This window comes from Gambusia affinis, linkage group LG21 (genome assembly GCF_019740435.1).
Source record: "Gambusia affinis linkage group LG21, SWU_Gaff_1.0, whole genome shotgun sequence".
NCBI classification, from domain to species: Eukaryota; Metazoa; Chordata; class Actinopteri; order Cyprinodontiformes; family Poeciliidae; genus Gambusia; species Gambusia affinis.
The window spans coordinates 22,326,023-22,340,127 of NC_057888.1; the positions used below are offsets into that span (position 1 = coordinate 22,326,023).

The following is a 14,105-nucleotide window of genomic DNA, read 5'->3' on the forward strand; positions in this document are numbered from 1 at the left end:
ATAACAATGAGTTCATAAGAGCTAGTCGGCTGGTTTCTGGTCAGTTCATGGCTGAACACAGTCTGATCCTTCATTTTTATTATATTATTATATCAAGAGATTTCCCCTCTTTGTTTATCTGTCTGTCTGTGTCCGATGTGTCAGATGTCCAGGCTGTTGGACTGAAGAAAGGAATGTTCTTCAATCCAGATCCGTACCTGAAACTCTCAATCCAGCCTGGGAAGCACAGTATATTCCCCTCACTACCACACCATGGACAGGAAAAACGCTCTAAAGTGGTGTGCAACACAGTCAACCCACAGTGGAGCTCAGAGGTTTGCACACACATGCACAGGCACTCATCTCTGACAGTGCTTAACTTATATGTAAATAAAAGGTGTTTAAAGAGTAATTTTTAAAAAATTTTATGACTGTGGGACAATGACTAACTGGGACAAGGATTAAATCATAATGCATCAATCAATCAATCAATCAATCAATCAATTAATCAATCAAGTTTATCTGTATAGCACATTTCAGCAACAAGGCAGTTCAAAGTGTTTTACATCATAGAAACGCAAGAATACAAATCATAGTAAACGCCATCCTGTCTGCAGAAAACCAGTAAACATTACATTTTGATGAATGCCATCACCATAATCATAAATATACATCAAATAGATTGGTGAATGTTTTACTTAAGATTCAAAAGCAACTCTAAACAGGTGGGGTCTTAGTCCAGATTCAAAGGAGGTCAGTGTTTCAGCTGTTTCTGAAAGTTTGTTTGAGGATTTGTGGTGCATAGAAGCTGAATGCTGCTTCTCCACAGTTGGTTATGGTTCTGGTGTTGCAGAGCAGAACCAGAAGACCTGGGAAGTCTGGAAGGTTGATAAAACAGCAGCAGGGGCCTCATGTATAAAGCGTGCGTATGCACAAAGAATGTGTGACACCACATTTTACACACAAGTCGGCGGGTCTAAAAATTAGTTTTGCGTCAAAGTTTGCGTAAATATACGCAAAAATTTTTTCTGGATTGAAAATGTATGGCAGCCACGCAAACTTTTTCTGTGAACAATATCAAATTACAAAGTCTCAACCCTCATCTTAATACACTAAAATCTGACTCCATTCAGTTATTTAGACCAAGAAGCATCATAAGCAATGTTTCTTTTTATTAGTTTTATATTTTAGTGTTTAAACGTAAACAATGAAACTGAACAACATAACAATCCTCAGACAATAACATAGCACATTGATGGAAAATTATCTGTTCTCCATGCCGAGTTCTTGATGTATGAGGTCAAAGAAGAGTCAGTGAGTTGAATTCATGAATTCCATTTATTAATACCAAAAATACAGCTGGACCTGCTACCTTTACGAGCTAACTGTCAAAATGGCATCCCACAAGAGTTTCCCATTCCCTTTGTTTCTCTGAGCTATGCCCCAAAGAGAGCGTTACCTAGTGTGTCATCCCTTACCCCAGCTCTCATTTACATTTCCTAGCATGTGATTTCCTTTAGGTTTAGCTTAGCTTCAGTTTAGTAACTAGCTGAAAGAGATAGAAGGAAACACAGAGTTATTTATCCTCAACAACATGCACAAAATAAAGAAAAGAAAAGTAAAAGGATGCGAAAACCTCACTCGAATGTAAATGGTACTTTTTCTCACTTTTTGTCTCATAAAGATGTAATGCATCGATCTGTGCGCCGAAGCACATGAAATGCATCTGCGGGATAATTTCATTTTCACAAAAAAACTAAACAGGATTGGATCAGCATTTAACTACAAACAGGTTTGATTATTTTAAGGTGATCAAGGTGTGTAGATCAATATGATAAATCAAGATGAAAAAAGCTGTGTGATGTTCTTGATAATTTTGGTCTAATTCATCATATTAACCAAGCCCAAACAATTGAGGTCACATACTAGACCTGGTTATCAGGAAGGGTGTGAATATTTCCGATTTCTTTGTAACTGATATCGCCCTGTCAGATCATTTTGCTGTTATGTTTCAAAGCACAAACAACCAATCAATCAAAGAATTTTGTACATGTAAACATGACTACTGTCTCACACGTCACAAAGGGATTTTCTTTGGTATTTTTCTGTCTCTGAACTGTTGAGTAGCTAAGAACTCCACATCTACACATTTATATTGGTATATACATTTGAACCAAACCTTTAGTTACTTTTGTTCTGGTAACATTAATACCTTTCAAAAATATTCATATATTTTGGAAGTTCAAAATATTTTGCCATCCACAAACAGTATTTGTTGAGAATTCTTTGTGATAGGTTGTATCTAACTTGTGCATAATTGTGACTCAATAAAAATCTAACTTAAAACACATTTGAAGGACCATGTTGTTGGCAGTCCACCTACGCTCTCTTTGTTCCAAACAGAGATTCAACTTTGTGTCTCTGCCCACGGATGTCCTGGAAATTGAGGTAAAGGACAAGTTTGCCAAGAGTCGGCCAATCATCAAGCGCTTTCTGGGGAAGCTTTCTGTCCCTGTCCAGAGGCTGCTGGAAAAACACGCCATTGGGTAGCATACAGAACTTCCCTCTGTTTAATGCATTTTAATATGAAGATAACTGTCACGGCTTGCACATTATTGTTTATTTCATTTTGTCATCTTTGTTTATCTCCAATACTCTGCTAATATTTGTCTGTGCACAGAGATCGTGTGGTGAGTTACTCTCTGGGTCGCAGGTTGCCAACAGATCATGTTTGCGGCCAGTTGTTGTTCCGCTTTGAGCTGACCTCTTCGATTCATCCAGGTACACATCATCCAGTAGCAGGCATCATCTTTTAGTATTGTTTATAATGCAGTGTTGGATTTTATTGAGACTTTAAATTGACCAACAACCTTGCCTAACAATCCAGATTTGTTTGTAAGTGGTGCGTTTAAAAGCTGGTGGAAAGCAATGATTTTTGTTCGGAATACAGTGTTTTCATTCCTCTGAAAGTTTGTCACTGTACTTGTGCCGATGTGGCAAAGATGTTATTTTGTTGGAAAACGGAGTAGTTCAGTACTTCTTTATAATACTCCAAAATTGTTTTTAAACATACTACGCATTTTTGAGATGTATAGATGAGATTACGTGGTCTGAAAAATGACCAGTGGGTGGCAGAATGGTTCGCTGCCTGGAAAAACAGGCTGTCAAACAAGACAGAGCTTCCTGGTGGTCTGCCCTCAGAAGTAAGTAAAACTTACACGCTTTGCTCTCCGATTATAATGAGACATTGAGAAATTATAAATCATTTCAGATTACAGGTAATTTTTATATATCTGGTAGTTTGATACTCTGTCCTCCTCATATTTTTCTGTTAGTGGGAGCTAATGGTTATGGAGCTATACTACTTTAGCTGTTGGTAGATAAGTCTGTGCATCTTTAGTGTCAACTAAAGATGCACAGAGCTTAAGGTGCTTAAACTTTGAGCACCTTAAGCAAAGTTTAAGAGCCTATATTCAGTCATAACTTTAACCCAGCTTGATCTAGTTTCTTTTTTTTATAACTTTATTTTTATTGAAATATTTAGAATGCTTTCAAAAAGAAAAATCAAACACTACAAAAAAAAAAAACAGAACAAACAAAACAAATATAACCTACTGGGGGAGACTCTTATTCCAGTATCACAAAATTCAAGTGTACCGTTTATATCCAAAATTAGTCCTGTAACATTGATGTGATGTTTATCCATTTTTCCTGACATTGCTCTTCTTGTGTCCTCAGTCTATGTGTTAGAATCTCCATCTCATATAATGAGTTCACAGTCCGTATCCATTCCTTTGTGGTGGGAGGATCAGATTGGCACCACTTCCTAGTTATTACCTTTTTGGCAGCCACCAACAGAATTTTAAACAAATAACAGTCATTATTAAGAACAACATTCTCCAAAAAGCCAAGATATAAAACTAGACCAGTCTTAGGTATTGTGTAGCCAATAATATTACAATCTTTTTGTGTATTTCGTTCCAGAACTGTGTAATTCTAGGACAAAGCCAAAAAATACGTGCATGGTTAACATTAAATGCTCCACAATTTCTCCAACACGGTTGAACAGTAGATTTGGATTTACTGGTAATTTTGGGTATTCTAAAAAATCTGATTATATTCTTCCAACAATGTTCTCTCCAAATTCTGGAAGAGGATGTCGTAGTTTGGGTCCTCTTGATATTCAACCAGTCGTCTCCCGTCAGCAGAATTTCCAATTCCCTTTCCTATTTTGTTTTAATATCCAAAGTATTAGTGCCTCTATTTTCCAATAGATGTTTATATATTAAGGACACTGTTCTGTGTTTTTTACCCTTATAGGTCTCAATCAGCATTTTGACAATCCCATTTTCATTTTGGTCTACTCTGTGTTTTATCTCATTGTTATAAAAATCCCTTAATTGTAAATATCTAAAATGATCTTGAGTTCTTAGAGCAAATTCTTGTTGTAGTTCCTGGAAACTTTTGAAATGCCCATCTTTAAGGACTACGCATAACACTGTTAAACCTCTTTCTAGCCATTGTTTAAATCTTAGGTCTTCAGTAAAATATTTGTTATAGGCTGGCCATTGGATCAAATATAATTGTTCCTCTAGTTTAATTGTAAAGTTGCAAATTTTATTCTGGGTTTTTTTGGCATTCCATATCAATCCAGATATAATCCAGTTCCATTTCCTCATGTAGCTCGACAGCTCATGTAGCGTGGCCCGGCGACGGCACAGATTGTTGCAGGATAAATTGGATTATTTAAACAAATCACTGTTACACTGTAATTATGACTTTGTAGTGTATGTAAAGCATACACTGTAAAAAAGTTAATGTAAAAGACAGATCTACCTATAGAAATTTGTCTGGGATTTCTATAGGTAATGCCAAGACACGATATAATAACCTTGGTAATATGTTCGTTTTTATGGTTTCAATTCTAGAGCTGAAATCTAGTGTTAGGGCATTCCACCTTCTAATGTCCCTCTTAATTTCTTGGTCCACTCTAATAAAGTTAGCTTTATATAGGTCATCTATGTTTTTTGTTAATTGTATTCCTAGGTATGTCATCATAGTAGAGTTCCAATTTAATTTATATGGTCCACGAATTGTTTCTGATGGTGTGTAACTGAATGTCAAAACCTGTGTCTTTTTCAAATTTAATTTATATCCTGAGTAGAAGCAATATATCTACTACTGTTTGATCAGACAAGGCAGCGAGTTTTCCGGGTTTGATAGATAACAAATTACATCATCTGCAAACAAACCTATTGTGTGAAATTCATTACGTATATCAATACCCTTGAGATCATTATGTTGTGTTAGGTGTTGTGGCAGTGGTTCAATATAAATTGCAAATAGTGTTGGTGATAAACAGCAACCCTGACATGTAAAACATTCCAGTTTTATATTATCAGTTAGATTTCTGTGAATTCTGATTCTGGCCACTGGTGATTGGTAAAAGGTCCTCACACACTGTACGGCCTTTTCATTAAAACCAAATTTTTCAAGTGCTTTATATAAGAAGTTCCAGCTTACACTGTCGAAAGCTTTCTCTGTATCGAGGCTGATTAAAATAGCTTTTATTTTTTTATTTTGAATATGATCTATAATTTGAAGTGCCCTCCTGATATTATCTCGTGTTTGGCGACCTCTAATAAATCCTGTTTGGTCCTCATCTATAATATCTCCAATGAATTGTTCAAATCGTTTTGCTAATATTGAGGTATAAATTTTATAATTCATGTTTAGAATAGATATAGGTTTATAATCAGAGCATGTCTCCCTCATCCTTTTTTTGGAATAACTGTTATAATCGCTTCTCTCCAAGATGGAGGAAGCACTGCATGTTCCAAAGTATAATTAAATGATTTTTCTAGAAATGTATAGGAGATCTTCAATAAAGGATTTGTACCACTCAGATGGCAATCCATTACTACCTGCTGTTTTACCGTTTTTTTAACCTATTAATTGCTTTTTCTTTTCTATTTTTGTTATGTGAGAAGTGAGAAGTTTATTTTGGGTTTCTCCAATTGAGGGCAAGTCCAGTAAATCCAAGAAGGTTTCTATCTGTCCATCTTCAGCGGAAGAAGGTTGACTGCATAATCTCTGATAGTACGTCTTAAAGATGTCCTCAATAATTACAGGGTCATGTATTATTTGATTTGTTTCACCATCCTGTAATTTATAGATATTTCTATCTGACTTTTGTTTTTCAGTTTCTTTGCCAGCAGTTTTTTTCCTTTAGGTCCGACTTCATGGTATGATTGTCTATTAAATTTCTATTTCTTTTCAATTTCATATATAAGGATTTTATCAATGTTGTTTCTTAATTCTTTTATTTTTATAAGCAGGTTGGGATTTTGGGTTGATTTATGTTATTTTTCTAGTTCTATTAATTTAGCTCTTTCTCTCTCATAGACTTCTACTCTGGATTTTTTAAAGGCCACTGTTTCTGATATCAATTTTCCTCTTAATACTGCCTTAAGTGCATCCCGTAGTATTACCGGGTTAACCTGACCATCAACATTCTCCTCTATGTAGGTTTGTATATCATTGGAAATTTCAGTTTGGATTGTTTTGTAGTTCATCAAGCCTACATTTAATCGCCATGTTGTTTTGCGATTTCTGGAAAGTAAATTTAGTTTTAATGTTAGGGAAGAATGGTCAGATATACTTGTTTCTTCTATTTTACATTCCTTTACTTTATATATGTCAGATTTATTCATGAAAAGGTAGTCAATTCTGGAATAACATCTATTGGGCACAGAATAGTGGGTATAATCCTTTATATTAGGGTTTAGGACTCTCCAGACATCAACAAATCCAAATTCTTCAAGTGCCAGTGTAAATTTTTTTGTACTTAAATTTTGTCGTTTTTTATCGTTTGTTGTATCAAGCTTCGTGTTCAATACCATATTGAAATCTCCTCCCCAGATCAGCATACCCTCTGTTTCCATGATTATTTTATTGGGGAGGCTATTAAGAAATTGTATGTTAATGTTTGGGGGATCGTAAACATTGACCAGTGTTGCCTTTACGTTTTCAAGAGTCCCCTTCACTATCAGATATCTCCCTTCTTTATCCGATAGATCATGGCTGTAGTCAAATTTTACTGAGTCTTGAATTAGAATTGAAACTCCTCTTTTGTTTCCAAGTCTGAATGAGCTATAAAATGTACTTGAGTAGCAGCTTGATCTAGTTTCATGGTGCCAACAAGCATATTTATAAAATTAACTTTCTGCACCCTTACACACCCTGCAGCATAATTATCCAATTTTGTTTCTTTTTTTTTGCAGTGTTGTGGATCATCTGTTCTTTATTTATCGTCAGGTAAAGGCAGTCAGAGAAATCCATCATTGATAGCAGAGAATGAATATGGTTAAAATAACTTTGGCCTGCACCAAATAATGGCCAGGTAGTTCATAGTTCACTGCAGGCTGGTAAACGCAAACCTTGAGTTTCTGTGTTTGCTTTTATGTTTCACATTATTTATTTTATCATAAATACTTCTATTGACATGCATCCAGGGGCACAACTGCATACTTTTTGAGGTGTAGGCGAACATGTCATGGGTACCCCGCCCCAATAACATGAACTTGCACAACTTATCTTCAATTAAAGTATCATAAATAATAAATGTACCTATATCTGAATAAATTGCTGCCTACAGGGCAATTAAAAAAAGAATGAAACAAAAAACAGGCCAATATTTCATAATTTAATATATTTGAGCCAAAGAGCTATTTCTGTCAGTCTGTGTCTAGAACAGCCATGGGCTGCAAGCCTGAGGCTTTTTGTTAGCATGTTTTCTATCATTCTTATAGCTTGACAGGAAGCCTGATCCAAACTGGCAACCCACATTGATAAAATGATGAAATAATATTGACCACGCTGAAAAAACATACCTCTTTGGATGAACATTAAAAAATCATGGAAAGGTTTTCCACCTGATTACTTTGCTTTATTTCAGCACCATGTAATTCTGTGACTACTATTTAAAGCAAATGTGTTAGGTCAACTTAATTTATTAATGTTATTCCAATGTAAAGCAATTGTGTTGGCTCAACTTATGTTATTAAAGTTATTCTATGGTTGATTCTAAATCAAAGTGTTGGCTCAACTTAATATATTATGGTTATTCTAATTTAAATAAAATGAGTTGGCTCAACTTATTTTATCACGGTTATTCTATTAAGTTTTGGCTGAACTTAATATATTATGGTTATTCCAATTTAAAGCAAATGTGTTGGCTCAATTTAATTTATTAATGTTGATTCAGCTCATTTACTATAGTTGGACTCAATGTAATTTAAAAGAGCCAGCCCAACTAATTTGCAACGCTTTGGACCAAATAATTTACTTGACTAAGATTAATGGCATTTTAGTTAAAACCAATTTTTTTTTTTTTCTCCGAAATGTTTTTGTGACACTAGTGTCTCACATTTTTTTGAGACAGTAGCTAGACAGGGTGAGGACATGCGGCAAAAGTCACTGGGACTGGGAGTCAAACTAGCAACGGTCTGCGTCAAGGACTAAGGCCTCTAAACATGCAGTGTGCTAAACCCCTGCGCCACCACAGCACACTGGAGAAACCAACATATGTTACAGTGCAACCCAGTCTCACTCCCAACTCGTCATATATTGACGCATGGGACGTCCGTCCTGTTTGCGAGGACCATTCGCGTAAATAATCCATGTAAAACATGCGACCTTCCAAAATCGTCAAAATTTTACGGTGAAGGAACCTGCCCAAGTCGTCACATATTGACGCGAAGGGGCTACCCTTCGCGTCAATATGTGACGCATGGTCAGACGGCGTCCCAACTCGTCAATATATGACGAGTCGGGTGTGAGAATGTGTTGCACAGTGATACCTTCACACTAATTATTAAGTTGATCCAACTCATGAAAATTAAGTTAGCTCAACAAACATGCTTCATGCTGAAAGAAAGCTATTTAATCATGTGGAAATCCTTTCCATGATTTAATTACGTTAATTCAAAGACTTTTCTTACAAAAAGTGTTTTTTTTTTATTACTTTCTTTTACAGTTCTTAAATGCTGAAAGAAATATAAGAACTGATTCAGTGCAGTTCTTAAATGCCAATAGTGCCTTGCAGAGAAAAACAAATATCCATAGTTTAATGTGTAACTAAAACCACTTTGAAGTCTTACCAGACGCAAAACAGTTATGTCGCATAATCTCTCGTGATCCCCTGATCTCGCTAGACCCTCTTCAGAGGGAAATGAATCTGACTAAATTGAATCACGTTATCTCAACTTGAATACGTTATTCAAGTTGAGACAAAAACATTGTCTCGCATGAACTCGCGTGATGTCCCGTGATCTCTCTCGGCTTCAGCACTATATCAGTCTGACTATTATGAATCATGTTATCTCAACATGATTAAATTTCATGAGCGTGAAGTAGTTGAATTTTTTTGTTTATCCAACATGATTGTATCACGTTTTTGTTTGAAACATGAAATTATTTAGTTAAAAGTACATGTTATTCGATTGTTAATCTGATAACGCCCTAAATTCATTTTTTACAGTGTTTGAAGGGAAAAAAAAGTTGGTTTCAAATAAATTGCAATTAATTTTAGTCAAGTAAATTATTTGGTCCAAAGCATTGTAAATTAGTTGGGCTGGCTCTTTTAAATTACATTGGGTCCAACTACAGTAAATGAGTTGAATCAACCTCAAAATATTAAGCCAACACATTTTATTTAAATTAGAATAACCATAATATATTAAGTTCAGCCAACACAATTGCTTGACATTGGAATAACCTTAATAACATAAGTTGACCTAACACATTTGCTTTAAATAGTAGAAACAGAATTACATGGTGCTGAAATAAAGCAAAGTAATCAGGTGGAAAACCTTTCCATGATTTTTTCATGTTCATCCAAAGATGATGTATAGCTCACATAAACATTAAACATTATCAAACTACCAGATATATAAAAAGTAATCTAAAATGATTTATAATTGCTCGATGTCTCATTATAATCGGAGAGCAAAACGGGCAGACCACCGCGAAGCTCTGTCTTGTTTGACAGCCTGTTTTTCCAGCCAGCGAACTATTCAGCCACCCACTGGTCATTTCTGAAATCACATAATCTCATCTGTACCACTCAAAATACCCAATATGTCTATAAACAATTTTGGAGTATTATAAAGAAGTACTTAAATATTCAGTTTTCCAGTGAAATAACGTCTTTGCCACTTCAGCACAAGCACGGTTCAAACGTTTAGAGGATGAAAACACTGTACTCTGAACAAAAATCATTGGCCCAGCTTTCCATCAGCACTTAACGCAGCACTTAAGCACAAATCTGGGCTAAGCTGAAGCGTGAAATGTGTCTCAAAAATTCTCGTGCATTCGTAACCTGATCTGTGCGTAAATGCAGTTTTGTGTGCGTAACAATCGACTTGTGCATACTTACTTAATATTTGTAAGTGTAGGAGAAGGTTTGTGAGGTTGTAGTTAAAATGTTTGTGTGTAGAAATGTAATGTTTGTAGAAATTGTAATTGTGTATATGTACTTTTATTTTGTTTTCATAATTTCTTCATATTGATGACCACATATTTACAAGTTCCCGGAGTTACGCACAAAGAAGCCCCTTCTCTAGTCCTGTAGGCTAAAATAAAATTTGCTGAGAGATCTTAAAACTGCAATTTCAACCGCATGTTGATTGGAGAAAAATTACCAATTCAATCAGTTATGCTGTCACCAACACAGAAGTTATCCCTGTACAACTATGCCACTTATAAAAGAGATCATGTGACTCTGAACACCTCAAAGTATAACAGTGTATGAGGAGGATATGCAAACTTTTGACTATTGATGCAACTATGATTCATCAATGTCTAAATGTACATTTAATTAACTGTTGTATTCTGCCTGCAGATGACGAGGAGGTTTCTCTGGTCATGGAGCCAGCTTGCAATGAGGTGGAAACTCCTGCTGAAGGGAACCATGCAGCTGATGCACCAGATGACAACACACTAAGTGTGAGCCTCGATATGCCGGATCTCCCTTTGGATGCTTCTCTGGACACCAACACCTCAACGCCAGGAGCACTTAGCCAGGATGTCCCTCTTACTGTTCGGCAAGAAGACAGCAGTGCTGCAGAGGTGGTACCAGGAAGAGTGGAGGAGCAGAGCACAGTTAGGAATGAGATCTCAGCTTTACAGCCTGAGAGAGAGCCAGGAGATGGTGCCTCACCTGAACTGCAGAAGGGCAATGGAGAAGAGGAGCAGGGAGGGGAAACTGGAGAGGAGAGCAAAGAGGCTGAGGGTGCAGTCCACCCTGAGTCAGACTCAGACTGCCCTACAGAGGCAGAGACAAATGGAGGGGCCATTGGTGCTGCTGTATTGGCTCCATCTTGGGAGGAAGAATGTGTAGACTCTGCCCCAGAAGCCTCACAGGAGCCCAATGAGAAAGGAGAAAGCAGCTGTGAACCCTGCTCCTGCCAGTCTCTGTTCTCCAACTGCAACTTCCAAGCTCCGTCACGGCGTAAAGCTCGGCCCTGCTCCCTGCCTGTGTCAGAGCTGGAGACGGTGATTGCCTCAGTGTGCGGGGAGCCAGAGACGCCAAGATCCCACTACATCCGGATTCACCACCTCCTGCACAGCCTCCCGTCAGCCAGACCTCTCAGCCAGGAAGAGGAGGGGGAGGTCACCAACTCCACTGTGGATTCCAATGCTACAACCTCTCCAACCCTGAAGACCTCCAAAGAGGAGGAAGAGGAGGAAGAAGAGGAGGACACAACACAGTCCCCATCTCAGGTGAAAATGGATGAAGTTATATTTAAAGGAGAGCTCAGGAAAGCAACACGCAAAAGCCCCTATTGGACTTCAGTGCTGGGCCCAGGCTGAGCACAAGAACAGCATGTGTTGTTATGTTGAGAGGGTAGAGTAGTAGATGGGAGGGTGGGGCCACCCAAGTGAACGATGCTGTTACGTGGGGGATTGCATCAGCCTAGGTTGCCATACTGGGGGAGCACAAAGGATAGGAAGTCCTAGCTGAGGGTAAGGGGATGTTTATAGCTATTCATATGTGTGTGCATGTATGCGTTTGTCCGTAGCCCCCCCTCCACCTCCTCGGCCATGGTTCTTGTTAGGTGAGAGAGCGTTTATCAACAGCCTCAGTAGAGCTCTGATTCAGGTCCATAGATGTCATGGGAAAGGGGACGGTAATGGGAGCAGAGCATCTTGTTTACATAATATCATGCAGAATTTGAGACAGCTATCCATCCAAGGCTTACACAGAGGGAGCCAGTTTAGATAAGAATTGTTTTGGGTCAGACTGGCTACGTTAATTTTCCATCTGCCTTGAAGTTTCACTGATATATCTCGGTGGTGACTCCCAAACAGCCAAATTTGTAGTTAGTCCAGCCAAGACAAGTTTGTAACTTCACCAAAGTGTGTTCCTTCCTGCCAGCGAGTTTCAGGTACCACAGCTGGTCTGAGACTCTCAGCAAGAATCGCTTCCAGTTTGCAATTCTGCTGACAGTGTGTGAGTCTGAGTGTTCACATCATGGAACATTCCCTCGTAGCATGGCGGCTTATCAATGGTCCCAATAGTTACCGTCATGACAGTTCTAGATATGCTAGCTGACTATCAAATCCAAAAAGCAGAAATGCCATTATAAAGCCATCTCCAACATCCTTAACTGACAATATGGACAAATGGTCTTCCACTTCCCCCAGGAATCCATAATGTGTCCAACAACATGTGTCACGAAGGGGCAACAAGGCTCTCCTTTGTCCAATCTTCTTGTAGAGAAAATTAGATCAATTGCGTTGAGAGATCAGCTGTCCAGATCCATAATTTGCTATTGTGAAGGTATGCAAACAGAGGCTCCAAAAGAAAGACAGCACAGGACACAGAGCCAAAACAGGGAAGACGGAGAAGGTAGAGTACAGAAAAAAGTGTCTGCCTTCACCAAGAGCACGTTGCTTACATATAGTGTAAGTAACATGATAACAATAATTGTTCAAGCACCTATCTTATTACCTATCTTCAGTGTTTTCTTACACTGTGAAATGCCTTCAGGCTCTATTTCTGTTCTTGTAGGTCCCAGAGTGTCCAGGCTCATTCTGCCGGCGCGCTCTGCCCCGTAGCCTTTCCATTGAGCGCCTGTCTGAGCTGAACCAGCTACTGGAAGGTGATGGAGGACGAGGAGGACATGCAGTAACAAGAAGGATCTCTCCATCCTACTTAGATAGTGAAGAGGGGGATTCTAACCTTGAAGGAGGGCCCAGGATGTGTAGCAGGACCCATAGACCTCCAGGCGAGAACGAGTGTGAGTTCTGTGACACATCCTGCTACAGCACCTCCTGCTACAGCACCTCCTGCTACAGCACCTCCTGCTACAGCAACTCAGGTTATGAGGGGAGGGGCCGCTTTTGCAGCCACAACCGCCTGTCATCAGTGGACAGTAACCGGCTCTCCGGCAGCACCGTCTTCTCCTCCCAGGATGAAGAGGAAGATGAGGAGAGTGCCTTTGAGTCTGTTCCCAACCCGGTCCAGAATTACTCTCAGGATCCAGGTGGGGACAGGGGAGAGAGGAGGACTGGAAGATGGAACAAGGCTAGAAGAGGGGAGCAGGGAGAGCCAGCAGAGGCCGGACCCAGTGACAAGAACTGCATTGGTAAGACTAAACATGAGTTTCCTTTCACCTTTCTGCTTTATTCAGAGCCCAGAGTGCAGCATCACTCACTGAAAATGATATCACTAAACATGTCCATGACAATGACTTTCAACTTTTTAGTTCATCCTGTGAAAGTTCATTAGCATGACATTAAGTAATACAACATCAGCCTGTAATAAACGTTTTACCACCATAGCATTTAAAGGTTTTTATATCTTGCAATCTGCATATTTCCCTCATGCAGATCATAGAAAATTATATAAGTTGAAAAAATTCAAACTGTGTGCTTACTCTGAGATTGCTTGCAGAAAATGACATTTGTGTGTTTGCAAAATGGGAAAAATATGTGCAAATAAAGAGCAAACCAGGACATAAAAACCCAATTTAGAATAAATTAATAAATGATATGAATTGTGTGTTAATAAAATAATATTTTTTAAATAAATAAACAATATGAAAAAACTTTGATAAAGA

At 38.2% G+C, this 14,105-nt stretch overlaps 1 protein-coding gene across 5 annotated transcripts in view; it reads left to right on the forward strand.

Annotated features, from left to right (window-relative positions):
• The window catches only part of LOC122824227 (E3 ubiquitin-protein ligase HECW1), a 77,394-nt gene that overhangs the window by 27,651 nt on the left and 35,638 nt on the right, over positions 1–14,105 (forward strand). For all 5 annotated transcript variants that reach the window (XM_044104578.1, XM_044104579.1, XM_044104580.1 and 2 more), the window contains 5 exons: positions 145–314; positions 2,383–2,525; positions 2,660–2,760; positions 10,883–11,763; positions 13,055–13,631. In XM_044104578.1, coding sequence (XP_043960513.1) covers positions 145–314; positions 2,383–2,525; positions 2,660–2,760; positions 10,883–11,763; positions 13,055–13,631 — 1,872 coding nt within the window. The remainder of the gene's footprint in view (positions 1–144; positions 315–2,382; positions 2,526–2,659; positions 2,761–10,882; positions 11,764–13,054; positions 13,632–14,105) is intronic.